General features: G+C 32.2%; 1 protein-coding gene across 1 annotated transcript in view; it reads left to right on the top strand.

Annotated features, from left to right (window-relative positions):
• adam22 (ADAM metallopeptidase domain 22) overlaps window positions 1-15,730 on the top strand; it is an 89,874-nt gene that overhangs the window by 60,833 nt on the left and 13,311 nt on the right. Inside the window, exons 11-23 of the mRNA XM_073846526.1 lie at window positions 824-990; window positions 1,080-1,164; window positions 1,257-1,347; window positions 1,445-1,496; window positions 9,954-10,053; window positions 11,703-11,774; window positions 11,860-11,952; window positions 12,040-12,120; window positions 13,122-13,172; window positions 13,624-13,687; window positions 13,970-14,075; window positions 14,293-14,412; window positions 14,486-14,654. Coding sequence (XP_073702627.1) covers window positions 824-990; window positions 1,080-1,164; window positions 1,257-1,347; window positions 1,445-1,496; window positions 9,954-10,053; window positions 11,703-11,774; window positions 11,860-11,952; window positions 12,040-12,120; window positions 13,122-13,172; window positions 13,624-13,687; window positions 13,970-14,075; window positions 14,293-14,412; window positions 14,486-14,654 — 1,251 coding nt within the window. The remainder of the gene's footprint in view (window positions 1-823; window positions 991-1,079; window positions 1,165-1,256; window positions 1,348-1,444; window positions 1,497-9,953; window positions 10,054-11,702; window positions 11,775-11,859; window positions 11,953-12,039; window positions 12,121-13,121; window positions 13,173-13,623; window positions 13,688-13,969; window positions 14,076-14,292; window positions 14,413-14,485; window positions 14,655-15,730) is intronic.

Raw genomic sequence — 15,730 nt, 5'->3', positions numbered from 1 at the left:
ACAGGTGATTCTAAACAAGCACGCAAAGTTTTAGGGAGATCGGATCACAGCTGGAACTACAACAGTCATAAACATAAAAAAACCAACATAATTCTATGGGAAATTACCAGAATTGCCAAAAATGTTCTGTTAGGGCTGCACGATATCTTGCATGCGATATCCAATGCGCATCTTGTCAGTAAAGCCGGTTCTATAATCAGTAGTATATCTCCATCACCTGTTTGCGTTCAGATAGAGCATCGCTTATTGCACAGAACCGTAATTCACTGAGAAGCAGCGCAAACTTGATGATATCGTCTGTATGGTTTTGTGCAGCTTGTCGGTGAATTATGGTGGTTACAGGATTGCTAAATAATATGTAATGTCTTTTTTATATGTGCTTTATATGTGCTTAAATGCTTAAATGTTCAAAGTGCTTGAACCCAGGTAATCGCTGCTTGCAGCTATATTTCTTTATTAATTTTAGTAATATAAAATTTTAATCATTTTGTTCGTAGACTGTATAGCCACAGATAGTATTCCTGCAGAAGGCTCATCCTCATCAGTTTCCCAGGACAAATAGACCTTGTGCAGTCTGACAGTCATGTCATGAGCTGCTTTATCTGCTTGTTTGTCAGTCCGTCTGCCTTTGACAGTCACATAAACATCCCTCTATTTCTCTCTCTGTGAGAAACCATTGCCATTTATCTGCTTCAGCCTGTTGTTCAATATGTCAAATTGAGCACTAGAATGAACAACAAAAACATCCATTATTCTGCAGTCGTCACGTGTGCAGTTCTGTATGTTCTTATGTTCAATTATTCTTTTTTGTTTGTATCTGCAGTACTTCAAAGAGCAACTCAACACAAGAATTGTCTTGGTTGCGATGGAAACGTGGGCTGCAGACAACAGGTTTAACATCAACGATGATCCCATGGTGACATTACGAGAGTTTATGAAGTACCGAAGAGATTTTATTAAAGAAAAGTGTGACTCCGTTCACCTTTTCTCGTAAGTTATCAAGAAAACACATATACAGCAAACATTAGGTTTTTGATCATGTGAAACAGCATTCTAATCCATTTGCTTGCTGAATCCAGGGGCAACCGTTTTCATAGCAATTGGGGAGGAGCCTCATACATGGGCGGAGTCTGCTCGCTCACTAAAGGAGGCGGAGTCAATGAGGTTTGTGGTGTGCTTATGCAAGACACTTTTAAATAATTAAAATGAATCTATGTCAAGTCTGTTATTTGGGTGTTGTTTCTCTGATTTGTTAGTATGGCAAGACTGAAGAAATGGCTATAACTCTCGCCCAGTCACTTGGACAAAATATCGGCATCTTTTCTGATAAGAAACGCATTTTAAACGGTGAGTGTTCTTGTTACCTATTCTCACATTTTTTTTTTTTTTTTTCATGTGTGCTTTGGCAGTAAGCTTGTCACTGTAATCCATCTTTCCCTCACAGGGGAGTGCAAGTGTGAAGATAAATGGTCTGGCTGCATAATGGATGATGTTGGGTAAGTTTCTAATAAAGCAGATTTCCCAGATTTCCTAACACACACATAACTTGAGACCTTATTGGAAATGCATATTAGTCTTACTAAAACAGCCTGTCCTGCTTTGTGCTGAGTCTGTGTTTTTGTGTTTTGTTGCTTAAATAATTTTAAATGAAATGTAGTTGAAGTAACAGTGTTCGTAATTTGTGCCACTCGCTGATCCATAACACTTTCTGTCACGTTGTTAAATAGCAGCCTGTGAGAAACTTTGAGGCAGATTTAAACACTTTTTACATGAATGTCCACTAGGTGGTAGTAAATAATTTGGCTTCTCAATTCATCTGTCTCAGTGCTTACTCATATCTGTGTCCTGTTTTTTCACTGGAGACTTAGAATTGGAAAATTAGCATTACAATCTGTGATGGTGAATCTCACAAAAACTGCAGAAATATGCAGATTTCACATTCACATTTCACCCTAAAATCAGTTCTTATTACTGTAATGTGCCAAAAATAACCTTATTGTTATCCTTTATTCTTATATATATATATATATATATATATATATATATATATATATATACAATACCAATCAATAGTTTTTGAACAGTAAGATTTTTAATGTTTTTAAATAAGTCTCTTCTGCTCACCAAGCTTGCATTTATTTAATCCAAAATGCAGCAAAAGCAGTAATATTGTGAAGTAGTTTTACTATTTAGAATAACTGCTTTCTATTTGAATATATTTTAAAATGTAATTTATTCCTGTGATAAAAGATACATTTTTAGCATCATTACTCCAGTCTTCAGTGTCACATGATCCTTCATAAATCATTCTAATATGCTCATTTGCTGTTCAATAAACATATTATTATTAATATTATCAATATTTAAAACAGGTGGGTATATATTTTTTCAGGATTCTTTGATGAATAGAAAGACCCAAATATCAGCATTTATCTGAAATAAATTTAGTAATTAGAATATATAAATTCTAGAAATAATTACTTTTATTTAGCAAGGATGCTTTAAATTGATCAAAAGTGAAGATGAAGACATTTATAATTTTACAAAAGATTTCTGTTTCAGATAAATGCTGTTCTTCTGAACTTTATATTCTTTAAAGAAGCCTGAAAAAGTTCTACTGAGCTGTTTTTAACATAATAATAATAATAAATGATTTTGAGCAGTAAATCAGAATATTACAATGATTTCTGGAGTAGTGATGCTAAAATTTCAGCTTTGAAATCACAGGAATAAATTACATTTTAAAATATATTTATATAGAAAACAGATATTTTGAATAGTAAAAATATTTAAAAATTAAAAGAGACTTCTTTAAAAATTCATTAAAAATCTTACTCTTCAAAAACTTTTGACTTTATATATATATATATATATATATATATATATACACAAATATATATATACTAGTTCGCATATATATATATATATATATATATATATATATATATATATATATATGAATTTAAATTACATATTAAAAATTTTAAATATTTGTTTTTTATTTATTTATTATTATTATATTATTTATTTACTTTGTAATAAATCTGCCTCAAATAAATTTTTATTGTATTACAGTAATAAGAATAAAAGTTAAACATTACACAAAAACATCTGATTACATCCAGAATAATATAAATGTTCCTAATTATCATGAAAATAATTTAACTGCACAAATGAAATGTTATAATCAAAAATATACATTTTATCTTTTAATACTGGGGTGAAATAAGACACTTTTGTAAGATTGACCTATAGACTGCTGGGTAAAATTAGAACGTGAAATCCTCAAAATGTCATGAGAAAGTGTTATTGATCATTTTAGTCCAATATTCTATGTTTAGCTCTCCACTGTTGACATTTCACATGTGGATTTTGACATTCTACTGTTCTAGTTTCAAATTTGCCCTGGATCTTTTTTTTTTTAGCAATTTAATACTCCAGTCAAACTTAAAAACTGTATTATCAGAATAGCAAACAACAAGAAGTAATTAGTATATTTGCTTAAAACAGTCAGAAATGTATACAGTGGTCGTTTGAATAATGCTGTGATGTGAGGTGATCATATACGTATGACGCGATAGGTGTTCGTTCATGTCATAGTGTGCGTCTGTGTGTGTTGGTTTGTCTTTATCCGTGTATTTTAATACCTTTTGCGTTTCCCCTCGATCCCGAATGGGACAGCAGGTGAGCAGACGCTTGGCTGTGTCATGCTACTCGCTCGTGTCCTGTCGACCAGTCAGCTGCTGAGTTACTTCAGCCCCTCACTCCATCTAATAGCATTATGGCCTCAAATTTTATTCAGTCAAAGGAGCGATATAGCAGAAGCTGCATTGTGTTGAAACATTCTGCAGTTTCATGTGCTCTCTTTTATACTGGTTTTTAATTTGGCTGATAGCTCATAGTGGGACATGTTTTGTTAATAGAGGATTATTGGGCTCCTCTCAGTTTAAAGGGGTCGTATTATGCATTTCAGTCTAAGATCTTTAAATATTTTCCTTCCAGAATAAACAGGCAGAATAAAGTTGAAATATTTCGAGAATTAGTCAAAATTACAAGAATAAAATAAAAATACGAAAGTCGAAATATTTCAGGAGTAAAATCAAAATATTACAAGAATAAAGTCTAAATGTTTTGAGAATAAAGTCGAAATTACGAGAATAAAGTCTAAATATTACGAGAATAAAGTCTAAATGTTTTGAGAATAAAGTCGAAATTACGAGAATAAAGTTTAAATATTTCGAGAATAAAATATAAATATTTTGATAAAGTCAAAATTACAAGAATAAAGTCGAAATATTTCGAGAATTAAGTGGAAATTACAATAATAAAGTCGAAATATTTTGATAATAAAGTCCAAATTAAGAGAATAAAGTTGAAATATTTATAAAATATAGACGAAATTACGAGAATAAAGTCTAAATATTTCGAGAATTAAGTGGAAATTACGAGAATAAAGTCAAAATATTTAGACAATTTATTTCACGTAATTTCATCTTTATTCTCGAAATATTTTGACTTTATTCTCGAAATTCAACCTTGTTCTCGAAATTTCGACTTTTATCAAAATTTCGACTTTATTCTTGAAACATTTTGACTTATTCTCGAAATTTCAACTTTATTCTCAAAATTTCTACATTATTCTTGAAGCATTTTGACTTTATTCTCGAAACTTTGACTTTGAAACAATTCAACCTTATTCTTGAATTTCAACTTTATTCTTGAATCATTTTGACTTTATTCTCGAAATTTTAACTTTATTGAAACATTTTGGCTTTCTCGAAATTTCGACTTTATTCTTAAAATATTTAAACTTTATTCTCAAAATTTCGACATTAATCTTGAAAAATTTTAGCTTTATTCTCGAAATTTCAATTTTATTCTTAAAACATTTCGTCTTTATTTTCAAAACATTTCAAATGTATTCTCGTAATTTCGACTTTATTCTCAGAACATTTTCTCGAAATATTTCGACTTTATTCTCATAATTTCGACTTTATTCCCGAAATATTTTGACTTTATTCTCAAAATATTACGACTTTTTAATCTCATAATTTTTTTTTTATTTTTTTTTTTTTTTTTTTTAACGTGGCACTAAAATGCAGTGGTACAATATAGTTTGAACTCGCCCATAATAAAATAAAAATCTTTCTGCAAAAAAAAAAAAAAAAAATCAACACCAAAACCAAATAGCTGAACACGAGTTGACGCCCTTGTTTGGTCGTAACTATGAAGATTTTATAACTAGCTATTTTTTGCAGCATAGTTTCAAAAACAACATTCTTTTTGGAATGTAGGGAAAGTTTTGAGTTCTAAAACTTGCAGTATGTACCTTTTTATTGCACAAAATCAAGGAAAATTAAATTTTCTCTGATATGACCCCTTTAAAGTGTTTAAGAATGTCTGCAGTCATTCACACTCAAAAGAACAGAACGATCATGATTTCATGCTAATGCCAAATGTCATAAAGCCTGTGTGACACACACACAGTCTAACTCTAATGACAAAAGTCCTCTTTTATGTAGCAATCAGATCAAAAGTGACTGACATTTCAATTCTGATGTATAATGGCTTACTGACAGGACGTTAGCTGAAATTCACACCAGCACTCTCAGTGTGTTCACCCTCCGTCTTGCTGTTTGCTTAGCTTCTCAAATAAGACTTCTTCTCTTCACAACTCATATTTCTGAACACATATATTAGTCATTAACTTCTCCTTTGGACCTCCAAACTGAAATATCGTACATAGAAGATCAGAAACTAAGAGAAAAAGTGTTGTATTCGCCACACCTATCTAAGCACTTTCTCACTATCAGGAGAATATGCAACTATTGGGACAAACAATCGAAACTTCTGAGTATGAGAAAGTCCTCTGGTTTGTTTTTGATATATATGTATCCATCATTTCCTAAAAGCTACCGCACACTCTCACGGCTCATGTTATTAACACTGGTATCAATGGCCTTTCAGACAGACACGCTCATGCCGATCTGTCTCTCCATTGATGGATGTTTTGAGAAGTTTATTTTCCGTGCAGCCTGCATGTCCGATCTGATCCACTAACTGCAGTGTTAATGTGGCAGGATGTTTTGTGTTCTCTGTTCTCCCCTTTAAGTGTGTCTTCCTGCTGTTAACAATCCTGTGAAAATGCCTGCAACACTTTAAAATTAATTACCCATGCTCAAGCAGGTAAGACATGGTGCCCTAATATTCCAGGAACACACTCAGCGTCTGGTAAACGAAGAGTAACCGCTCATACCCGGCATAATGTGAGATATGCACTTATTGATTCTCGGCCGCCGGTTAGGGCTTCCTGAAACTGCATTGTTGCAGATTGTCACAGATTGGAATATTGCTTACTGCTTCGGAATGATCTCTGCAGGATATTGAGGGCAGCGACCCGGCTGATACAGGCTGAGTATTGCTCAGCGTTCTCGTAGGATTTTGAGCGTACTGCCACGCCTCTGTGTTTACAAGTGGATAAAGTGTGATTTGCATTGAAGGGAGGGTGTAGTAGATGGATATATAGAAGAATGAAGAACTAAAAGCTTTGCAAATGTCATCATGATAAGAGGGTTCACCTAAAAAGAGCAGTTTTGAACCAGGACTAGGTTTTGTGAAATGCAGGGTGTTTTTTAGTGCACGACTTAAAATAAGGCCATTCATATGCGTTTTATAAGTACTAATAAACAGACAATCTGCAAGTAATATGCACGCCAATAAGCAACCAGTTAATGAGAATTAGTCCGTAAAATAAAGTGTTACCACAAATACTTTTAAAATAAACATTAAAAACTAGGGATGCACCGAAATGAAAATTCTTGGCCGAAACCGAAAAGGTTTTTTGTGTTTTCCCCCCATGTATTTTGCCCATTTTTTTTCACCATTGCATAAATTAAATAGCCAAAATGTGCTTTTTACAGTTTTGGTTTTACAAAACCATTTAAAAATATGTATTTAACACTGAATAGTTTTAACACTCCTGTAGACATTATAGCCTACCAACAAAGCACAATTTAACTGACAATTATTAAGTTAGTAAAATAATATTCTTTGGCCATTTTTAAGACCCCCTTCTTAAATCAGGCATCTGCTTTTTTAATGTACAAATAAAAGCAACCTTGCTGCGCAGAGGAGACTTCTTTTAAAACATTAGAAAATATTACAGATCCCAATTTGAACACTTATAATAATTTTTTTTTCTTATAATAAATTTAACTGTTTTTTGTTGTTATTATTATCATTATTTTTGTACTACTTATTATTTTATTTTACAGAATAACAGGAAAATTATAACATTTATAAATGTTGACTTTTACTTTAACAAGAAGACCTCTGTACTTATTTTTGTTGACAGCAAATTTATGAATGATTCTCATTACGCTGTTTCAGCGCAGATTTTTCTCACACTTTTGGACTTTGAACCTTGGGTAATGAGCTCAAACAATGCTGTCCGAATACATACAATTTGTGCGTGTATTAGAAATCATAGCGTTCTGTAGTTTATTTTCTGATGGTTTAAGGCCATTTCGCGTTTTTAATTATCATACAATAACCAGCAACAACCACTCCTTCCTCTTCTCATCGAAGACTAAATAGTCTCTCGCTTGTCTTTTTTTGGACAGTTTTAAGTGCTTCCACACTGCTGACATGTTTGCGGCATTAGTGCGTGCCTGCATTAGATCATGTCACGTCATTGTTCGGTGTAATTTATTCGGTCTTTTCGCTTATTCTTATAAATTCCGGTGGCTGAACATTCGGTGTACAAAAAAAACTTGACTTGCTTACAAAATCAGATATTAATATTATTGATATACAGTGTTGGGAAAGTTACTTTTAATAGTAATGTATTACAATATTGAATATTACATATACTATTACGTTACTTAGTTACTTTTTATGGAAAGTAATGCATTACATTACTTTTTAACTCTAGACAGGGCTTGTTTGTTTTTAATATAAAAAGTTCTATTTTTGGCAAATGTAAAAGCCTTTTCACACCAAAAGCATCAGGCTTAGAGAAAAGTCAATTCACTTCTGTACAGTAGACCGCAGAAGAAAAAATGACAACTCTTTAGCAGTAAAAAAAAAGGAAAACAAATGTTAGATTATCTTGAGTAATTTTTGCTTATTAGTATGGATGAATTGGATCATCGAAGGTCGGCAGCAAAGACATCGGTTAATAAAATGGCATTAAATACAAAGGATATTTGCATTATTTGACATGTTTTTGAAGGTTTGCGTCATATTTTGAGTTGAATTTCACTGTTTTTATTCATTTTGAGGAATACTGTTATATAACACTACTCATAATTTCTCTCAACATGGGGACAGTAGAGCTTTTAATCAATAAATGGGGTAAAAAAGTAACTCACTTTTTTTCTTGTCAATTAAAAAGTAATCCATTACTTTACTAGTTAATTGGAAAAAGTAATATTATTATGTAACTTGCGTTACTTGTAATGCGTTACCCCCAACACTGTTGATATAACAAAGTAAAATATCAGGTGGAACTTCAAGTAAATATTTTGTGTCAAAATGCATTCATATGACAAAACAGTTTGGGAAATCCCTTTTTTAGGATGTAGATGTCTTCAGTAGAGGGTTTGCACGTACGTCACAATTTGGTCAGTTACCCGGATGTGCGGCCATAATGGCGATACTTGGATTTAAACAACAACATGGATTGCAGGGTTAATGTATTACTGAATACGTTGTTCTGCTAATTGATGCTGTCTAAACCTTGGCAAAAATGTCTGGAAGCTACTAAATCATATAGAGAAGCTTATTAATTAATTAAGATATTAGCCTAATATTTCACCTACCTGACTGAAAATGATAAGAACAAACATAAATGTTGTCATAAATGTTCTTGCCCTGGAAATCCTGGTTCAGGTTGGCCAACCACAAACGCCTCCTCAGACAGTTTTTTGCACTCTTCTCCTTGATTTTTTAATAACTTTTGGCAGTCTATAGTAGGCTACTCCAAATGTTTTTCCCCGGTCCGACTGATTAGTATAGTCCAAGACCATTTTCAGCAGCAATAATCAACAAAATTATGAGTTTCATTCAGTTCAGTGGCATTGTTTACATTCAGTGCCACCAATATTGGCAATTGATGGTGCTTTTTGTAAGTCGCTTTGCATAAAAGTGCCTGCTAAATGAATACATGTAAATGTAGATGTGAATGCATTTAGGAACTGTTATTTATATACAATGCAATACAGTGCATGTCCACCATATTGAAAAGGTCAAGATCTGCCTGTAAACACAGGGAATTGACTGATGGCCTTTGTGTTTGTTTGTATGGTGTGTTTTATTGTTGTTTGTGTCTGAGTCCTGCCCTCTGCTGGTCAGTAGCCACCTAACCATTTCTAACCATATCTAACCAAACTAATGCTTACAGTTCACATTAATCTTGTTTTCTATCCCAGGCCTATAATTTTTAGCAGTATTTGCCCCCATTAGAACAGTGACCATGTTTACATGAACTTTTTGGCAGCTGGCATTTACCCATAATAATGATAAATGTTTTTTTATTTATAATTGGAATATTCACTTGTTTATTTACATATACATAAGGCCAAACAAAAATAATTATCCACTACTGATAAGCACCTCCAGTATTCCTGCATAGGAGTAGTAGAAAAAATAATCTACACATCTTAGTTTATTTGTAATAAGATTATATGCGCAGCATTTAGGAATTGTTAATTGTTACTTAAGAATTTGTTGTTGTAAAATAACTGCTAGAATACCATAATCAGAAAATGATGTGCATGTAAACATGGTGACTGAATTGTTGTAAGAATTGTTGTTTTTCGGTTTAAGCTCAATGAGACTCTGATTAACATTAAAACACTCTTTTTTATTATATCTCAGTGGTTGTATGAATCAAAGGGGGTGGAAGTAAGTTAGGCAGTATGACTCTAGTGCTTTGTGGTTCTCTCTAACAGCTTCTACTTACCCAAGAGATTTTCTGACTGTAACGTGGAAGAGTATCATGATTTCCTGAACAGCGGAGGTGGTGCGTGTCTCTTCAACAAACCTTCAAAGGTAAACCCACTTCAGTTCTGTCTGTGTGTTCATAGCAATCACTTTCTTTACTACGTCACCAAACCCACACAGAATCTGCACCTACAGAACTCCAGAAAATATGCCATGGGTTTCCACAAAATTTAAATGCTTATTCACAAAGTTTTATTTATATATATATGTCTCTTATGCTCATCAGGGCTGCATTTATTTGATCAAAAATGCTGAAAAAAAAAAACAGTAATATTGCAAAACGTTATTACAATATAAAATAATGTTTTTTCTTAATAATATTATTTATAAAACATTATTTTATTAAAAAATGTTTACTTTAAAATGTAATTTATTCCTGTGATGCAAAGCTGGATTTTCATCAGCTGTTACTCCAGTCTTAAGTGTCACAGTATCCATCAGAAATCATTCTAATATGCTGATTTAATATTAGAATTATCCACATATTTTTTGGGAACCTGTGATTCTTTGTTTTAGGATTCTTTGATGAATAACAAGTTAAAAAAAACAGCATTTATTCAAAATAGAAATATTTTTTAATAATGTAAATCTGTGCATTATTATGTAAATCCCTGTTCACTTTTTAGTAATTTAACACATCTTAGGTTAATAATTTGTTTTCTTTTTTCAAAAAAAGAAGGAATAAAAATTTACTGACCCCAAACTTTTGAACAGTATATTGTTAGCAAACCTTTCTATTTTAAATAAATGCAGTTCTTTTTAACCTTTTATTGTTCAAAGAATTCTAAACAGAAGAAAAAAAGACAGCACTGATAATAAATCAGCATATTACAATGATTTTTGAAGGATCATGTGAGACTGAAGACTGGAGTAATGATAATGAAATTTCAACTTTAATTACAGATATAAATTACATTTTAATGTATACTGTATTAATACAGAAAAACATTGTTTTACAACATAATAATATATCACAACATTACATTTTTTCTGTATTTTTGATCAAATGAACACAGCCTTGGTGAGCATAAGAAACTTAAAAAAAAAAAAACATTAAAAATTAAAAATGTTTAATACGAAAAGCCCAAACTTTTGAGCAGTAGTGCATATGCTAGTTTGGTGTCAGAAAGTTTTTTTTTTTTTAAATAAATTAATATTTTTAATTCTGCAAGTATGCATTGAATTGATCAGAAGTGAAAGTAAAGACATTTTTATAATGTTAGAAATATTTCCATTTTAAATAAATGCTGTTTTTAAACTTTGTATTCAAATAAAAGGTTAATGTCATAAATGTTATAAAATAAAATAAAACTTTAAGCAGCACAACTGTTTTCAACATTGCTTAAATAGTTTGTTTCTTGATCACAAATCAGCATATTAGAATGATTTCTGAAGTGTCATGTGACACTGAAGACTAGAGTAATGATGCTGAAAATTCTGCTGTACCATTACAGGAATAATTTACACTTTTAAAATACATTTAAAGAGAAAACAGTTACTTTAAATTGTAATAATATTCCAGAATATTATTATTTTTACTGTATTTCGGGTCAAATAAATGCAGCCTTGGTGAGCATCGGATACCTTTTCAGTCACTCATTTTCTCTTTTGAATTGCAATATCTGTGTCTAATAATAATAATGCAATGAATATACAAATAAAAATGTGCAAAATAACATAACTTTTTTGTTCTGCAGCTCTTGGATCCTCCAGAGTGTGGAAATGGTTTTGTGGAGGCAGGCGAGGAGTGTGACTGTGGAAGCCCAGCCGTGAGTGATCTTACATCAACATCATGATCACATTAATCTGACACTGCTTATGTAATCTGTTTTTTTTTTTTCTGTCTTTCTGCAGGAGTGTGCTAGAGAAGGAGAAAACTGCTGCAAGAAATGTATGTTGACTCAGGGAGCCAAATGCAGTGATGGTCTCTGTTGTAAGAACTGCCAGGTAGGCACTGAGTTGTACAAGAAAACGCTGTAGCCTTCTGTTTGTGTGTGTGTGTGTAACTTAATGAACATTGTGCTGTCTCTGTAGCTGGAGTTTATGGGCATACTTTGTCGTGAGGCTGTCAATGATTGCGACATACCCGAAATGTGCACTGGGAACTCCAGCCAGGTGAGGCCACTGTTACGTACATATCACAATACATTAAAGAAGTGGTTTACCAGAAAAGAAAATTGGCTTAGAATTTACTAACCCTAAGGCCATCCAAGATGTAGATGAGTTAGTTATAAATTTAACATTACATCACTTGCTCACCAATGGATCCTCTACAGTGAATGGGTGCCATCAGAATGAGAGTCAAAACAGCTGATGAAAACATCACAATAATCCACAAGTAATCCACACAACTTCAATCAACCAATTAACATCTTGTGAAGTAAAAAGCTGTGTTTTTAAGAAACAAATCTATCCTTAGGATGTTTTAAACCTTAAACCATTGCTTTTAGCTAAAATACGAGTCCTCAGTGCATAACTGTGCTTTCAGGGAAAAATATACACAGATATTCACTTCACAAGCATTAGTGTTGTGTCAGTTACTTGCGGTTTAAGGTGATGTTTTGCAATGCTAGGTTTCACCAAATGTGTTCTGGTAAAGTAACAAACTTGAATCTACATTTTGGATGGTCCAAGGGTGAACTGTTTTCATTTTTGGGTGAACTATTCCTTGGAATTAAATGCTGAATGTATTGTACTGCATAGTATTTAAAAACGCAGTATTTTGTATTTGATTGTAAATGTTGTGAGCAATAGTATGCCACTTGATGCATGCTAAATTTAGTTAGTGGCATTCAACTATCATAGAGAAAAAATATTTATTTTGCACGTTAAATCTGCCAGACCATCTATTTAATGGTCTGGCAGTCACTTGGCAGTTAAGATATAGCTTCTGGTTCAATGCAAACACATTGCATTATGGAATCCACTATTTTAGTCAGTGTACTCTACTGTGTATTGCACATTTCTGCAAATCTAGTAGATCATACCTGTATTCTATGCATACTTAAAATTCAAATATCCTACTATACATTGCATATGACATTTGTTTAAAAACAGTAGATAATATGCCATTCTAAACATGCTTTAAAGTGTAAACCTCAATATATTCTTCACAGTGTCCTCCAAATCTGCACAAGATGGATGGTTACACATGTGAGAAAGACCAAGTAAGTTTTTATATATTTGACCCTGGACCACAAGACCAGTCATAAGTAGCACAGGTATGTTTGGTATGGGTCAAAAATATCAACATTTCTTTTATGCCAAAAATTATTAGGATATTAAATAAAGATCATGTTCCATGAAGATATTTTGTAAATTTTCTACCGTAATTATATCAAAATGTTTTTTTTTGATTAGTAATATGCATTGATAAGAACTTATAGACAACTTTAAAGGCAATTTTCTCAATATTTTCAAAAAGTCGAATCTCAGCCAAATATTCAGCTTTTAGATGATGTATAAATCTCAATTAAAAAAAATTAGTACTTTTATGACTGGTTTTGTGGTTCAAGGTCACATGTATCAAATATATATGAAATAATCATAATTTATTATTTATCGTTTTATATTATTTTGATATGTCACTGTAACATACTTAATTTAAACTCATTTTAGGGAAGATGTTTCAATGGCAGGTGCAAAACCAAGGACAGACAGTGCAAATACCTCTGGGGAGAGAGTGAGTGACATTGTTATATTAATATCATTATGTTATTTATTGTTTTTTAGATTTATTTTTTAATTTTACATTTTATATTTCACTTTAATTTTATAATTTTAGCAAATGTATTATGTGCTTTTGTCTTTATTAAGTTGTTTTTTTGGTTGTTTTTAATGTGTTTATTTTTCTGTTCTATTTGGCTGTATTTTAATTTCAGTTTTAGTTTTATTAATTTTAGTACTTAATCATATTGATTTCAGTTAGTGGTTCTGATGTAATTTTGATACTTTGTTTCTGAAGAAGCAACATCGGCTGATAAGTTTTGTTATGAGAAACTCAACATTGAGGGCACAGAGAAGGGCAACTGTGGACGTGACAGAGACACCTGGATCCAGTGCAAAAAACAGTGAGTTTGATGGTTATACCACACTGTTGACAGTTACTAAATAAATGTAATAGGTTTTCTATACCACAAAACGTGGATGTTTATGTATAGTATGCTTTTTGACTTTTTGAGACTTGAAAATGTTGCTTAAAATCCCTATTTTTCTAGTTCATCATGGGATTGCCTAAATTTGATGTACTCTACCTAGATTAAAAAGTGTCCATGTGTGTGTTTTTAGGGATGTCCACTGTGGATACCTGCTGTGCTCCAACATTTCTCCTGCACCCAGACTAGGAGAGTTACAGGGAGGTTTGACTTCTTTCTCTGTGGCCCAGCACAGCGCCTCACTGGACTGCAGGTATGCACACAAACACATGATCACTTCCGCTTCTGTGTGATTGATTTTCCTAAACTGAGTTTGAATGTTTCAGTGGAGGCCATGTGCTGATTGACGGTGACACTGATTTGGGATATGTTGAGGACGGAACGGCGTGTGGGACGGATCGCATCTGCTTTAACCACAAATGCCTCCCAGTGCAGGAATTTAACTTCAGCACATGCCCCGGCACCAACGAAAGGGTGATCTGCTCTGGACATGGGGTGAGAGATTGTGTGTGTGCTGTAAACTGGGACAGTTGTGTCACCCAATGATCCAGTTTCAGCTGAAAAAAAATGTGCATATGCATAAGCGCCGAATGCCATGAGTAAATAATCAGAAGAGAATTTAGACTGATTTAAGATGTGAAATAGTATTTTCTTATTTATTGTAAAAATGAATATACAAAATAAACTAAGTAGGTGAAAAATGACCTGGCAGCACTTGAAAAACTTGATACTGATAGAGAAAGACACATCACTATATTACTATTTTCCTCTTTATACAATGGACTATATAAAAGTCGCAGCTGAATTTGACATTATGTGAAGTTTATGTGAAGATTGTTTTAAGTTCACTCAAATTAAAAGTTAAAGTTTTTAATGTTTTGTAATAGTTTATGCCTATTAAATGATAGCACAAATTTTACTACAATGTTGAGTAGCTGAATTTACACTACCAGTCAAAAGTTTGTAATGTTTCTAAAATAATTATTTTCTGCTCACCAAGGCTGCATTTTTTATGCAAAATACAGCAAAAAAAGAAATGTGAAATATTTTTACTATTTAAAATAACTGCTTTCTATTTGAATATATTTTGAAATGTAATTTATTCTTGTGATCAAAGCTAAAATTTCAGCATCATTACTTTAGTCTTCAGTCACATGATCCTTCAGAAATGATTCTAATTGCTGATTGGCTGTTCAAGAAACATTTTTTATTATTATTATCAATATTTTAAATAGTTGAGGACATTTTTGTCAGGATTCGTTGATGAATAGAAAGATCCAAAGATCAGCATTTATCTGAAATAAAAAGCTTTTGTATCGTGGAGTCAGTATACTTTTTCTTTTTTCTTTATTTAGCAAGAATGCTTTGATGATAGATAATTGATGATAAAGGCATTTATAATGTTACAAAAGATTTCTATTTCAGATAAACGCTGTTTTTCTGAACCTTGTATTAATTGAAAATTCAACTCCGCTGTTCAACATAATAATAATAAATGACTTTTTGAGCAGCAAGTCAGAATATTAGAATGATTTCTGAAGGACCATGTGACTGGAGTAATGATGCAAAAA

Source organism: Garra rufa, chromosome 9 (assembly GCF_049309525.1).
Source record: "Garra rufa chromosome 9, GarRuf1.0, whole genome shotgun sequence".
Lineage (NCBI taxonomy): Eukaryota > Metazoa > Chordata > Actinopteri > Cypriniformes > Cyprinidae > Garra > Garra rufa.
The sequence above is the reverse complement of the archived record's forward strand: the minus strand, read 5'-3'. Positions and strand labels throughout refer to the sequence as shown.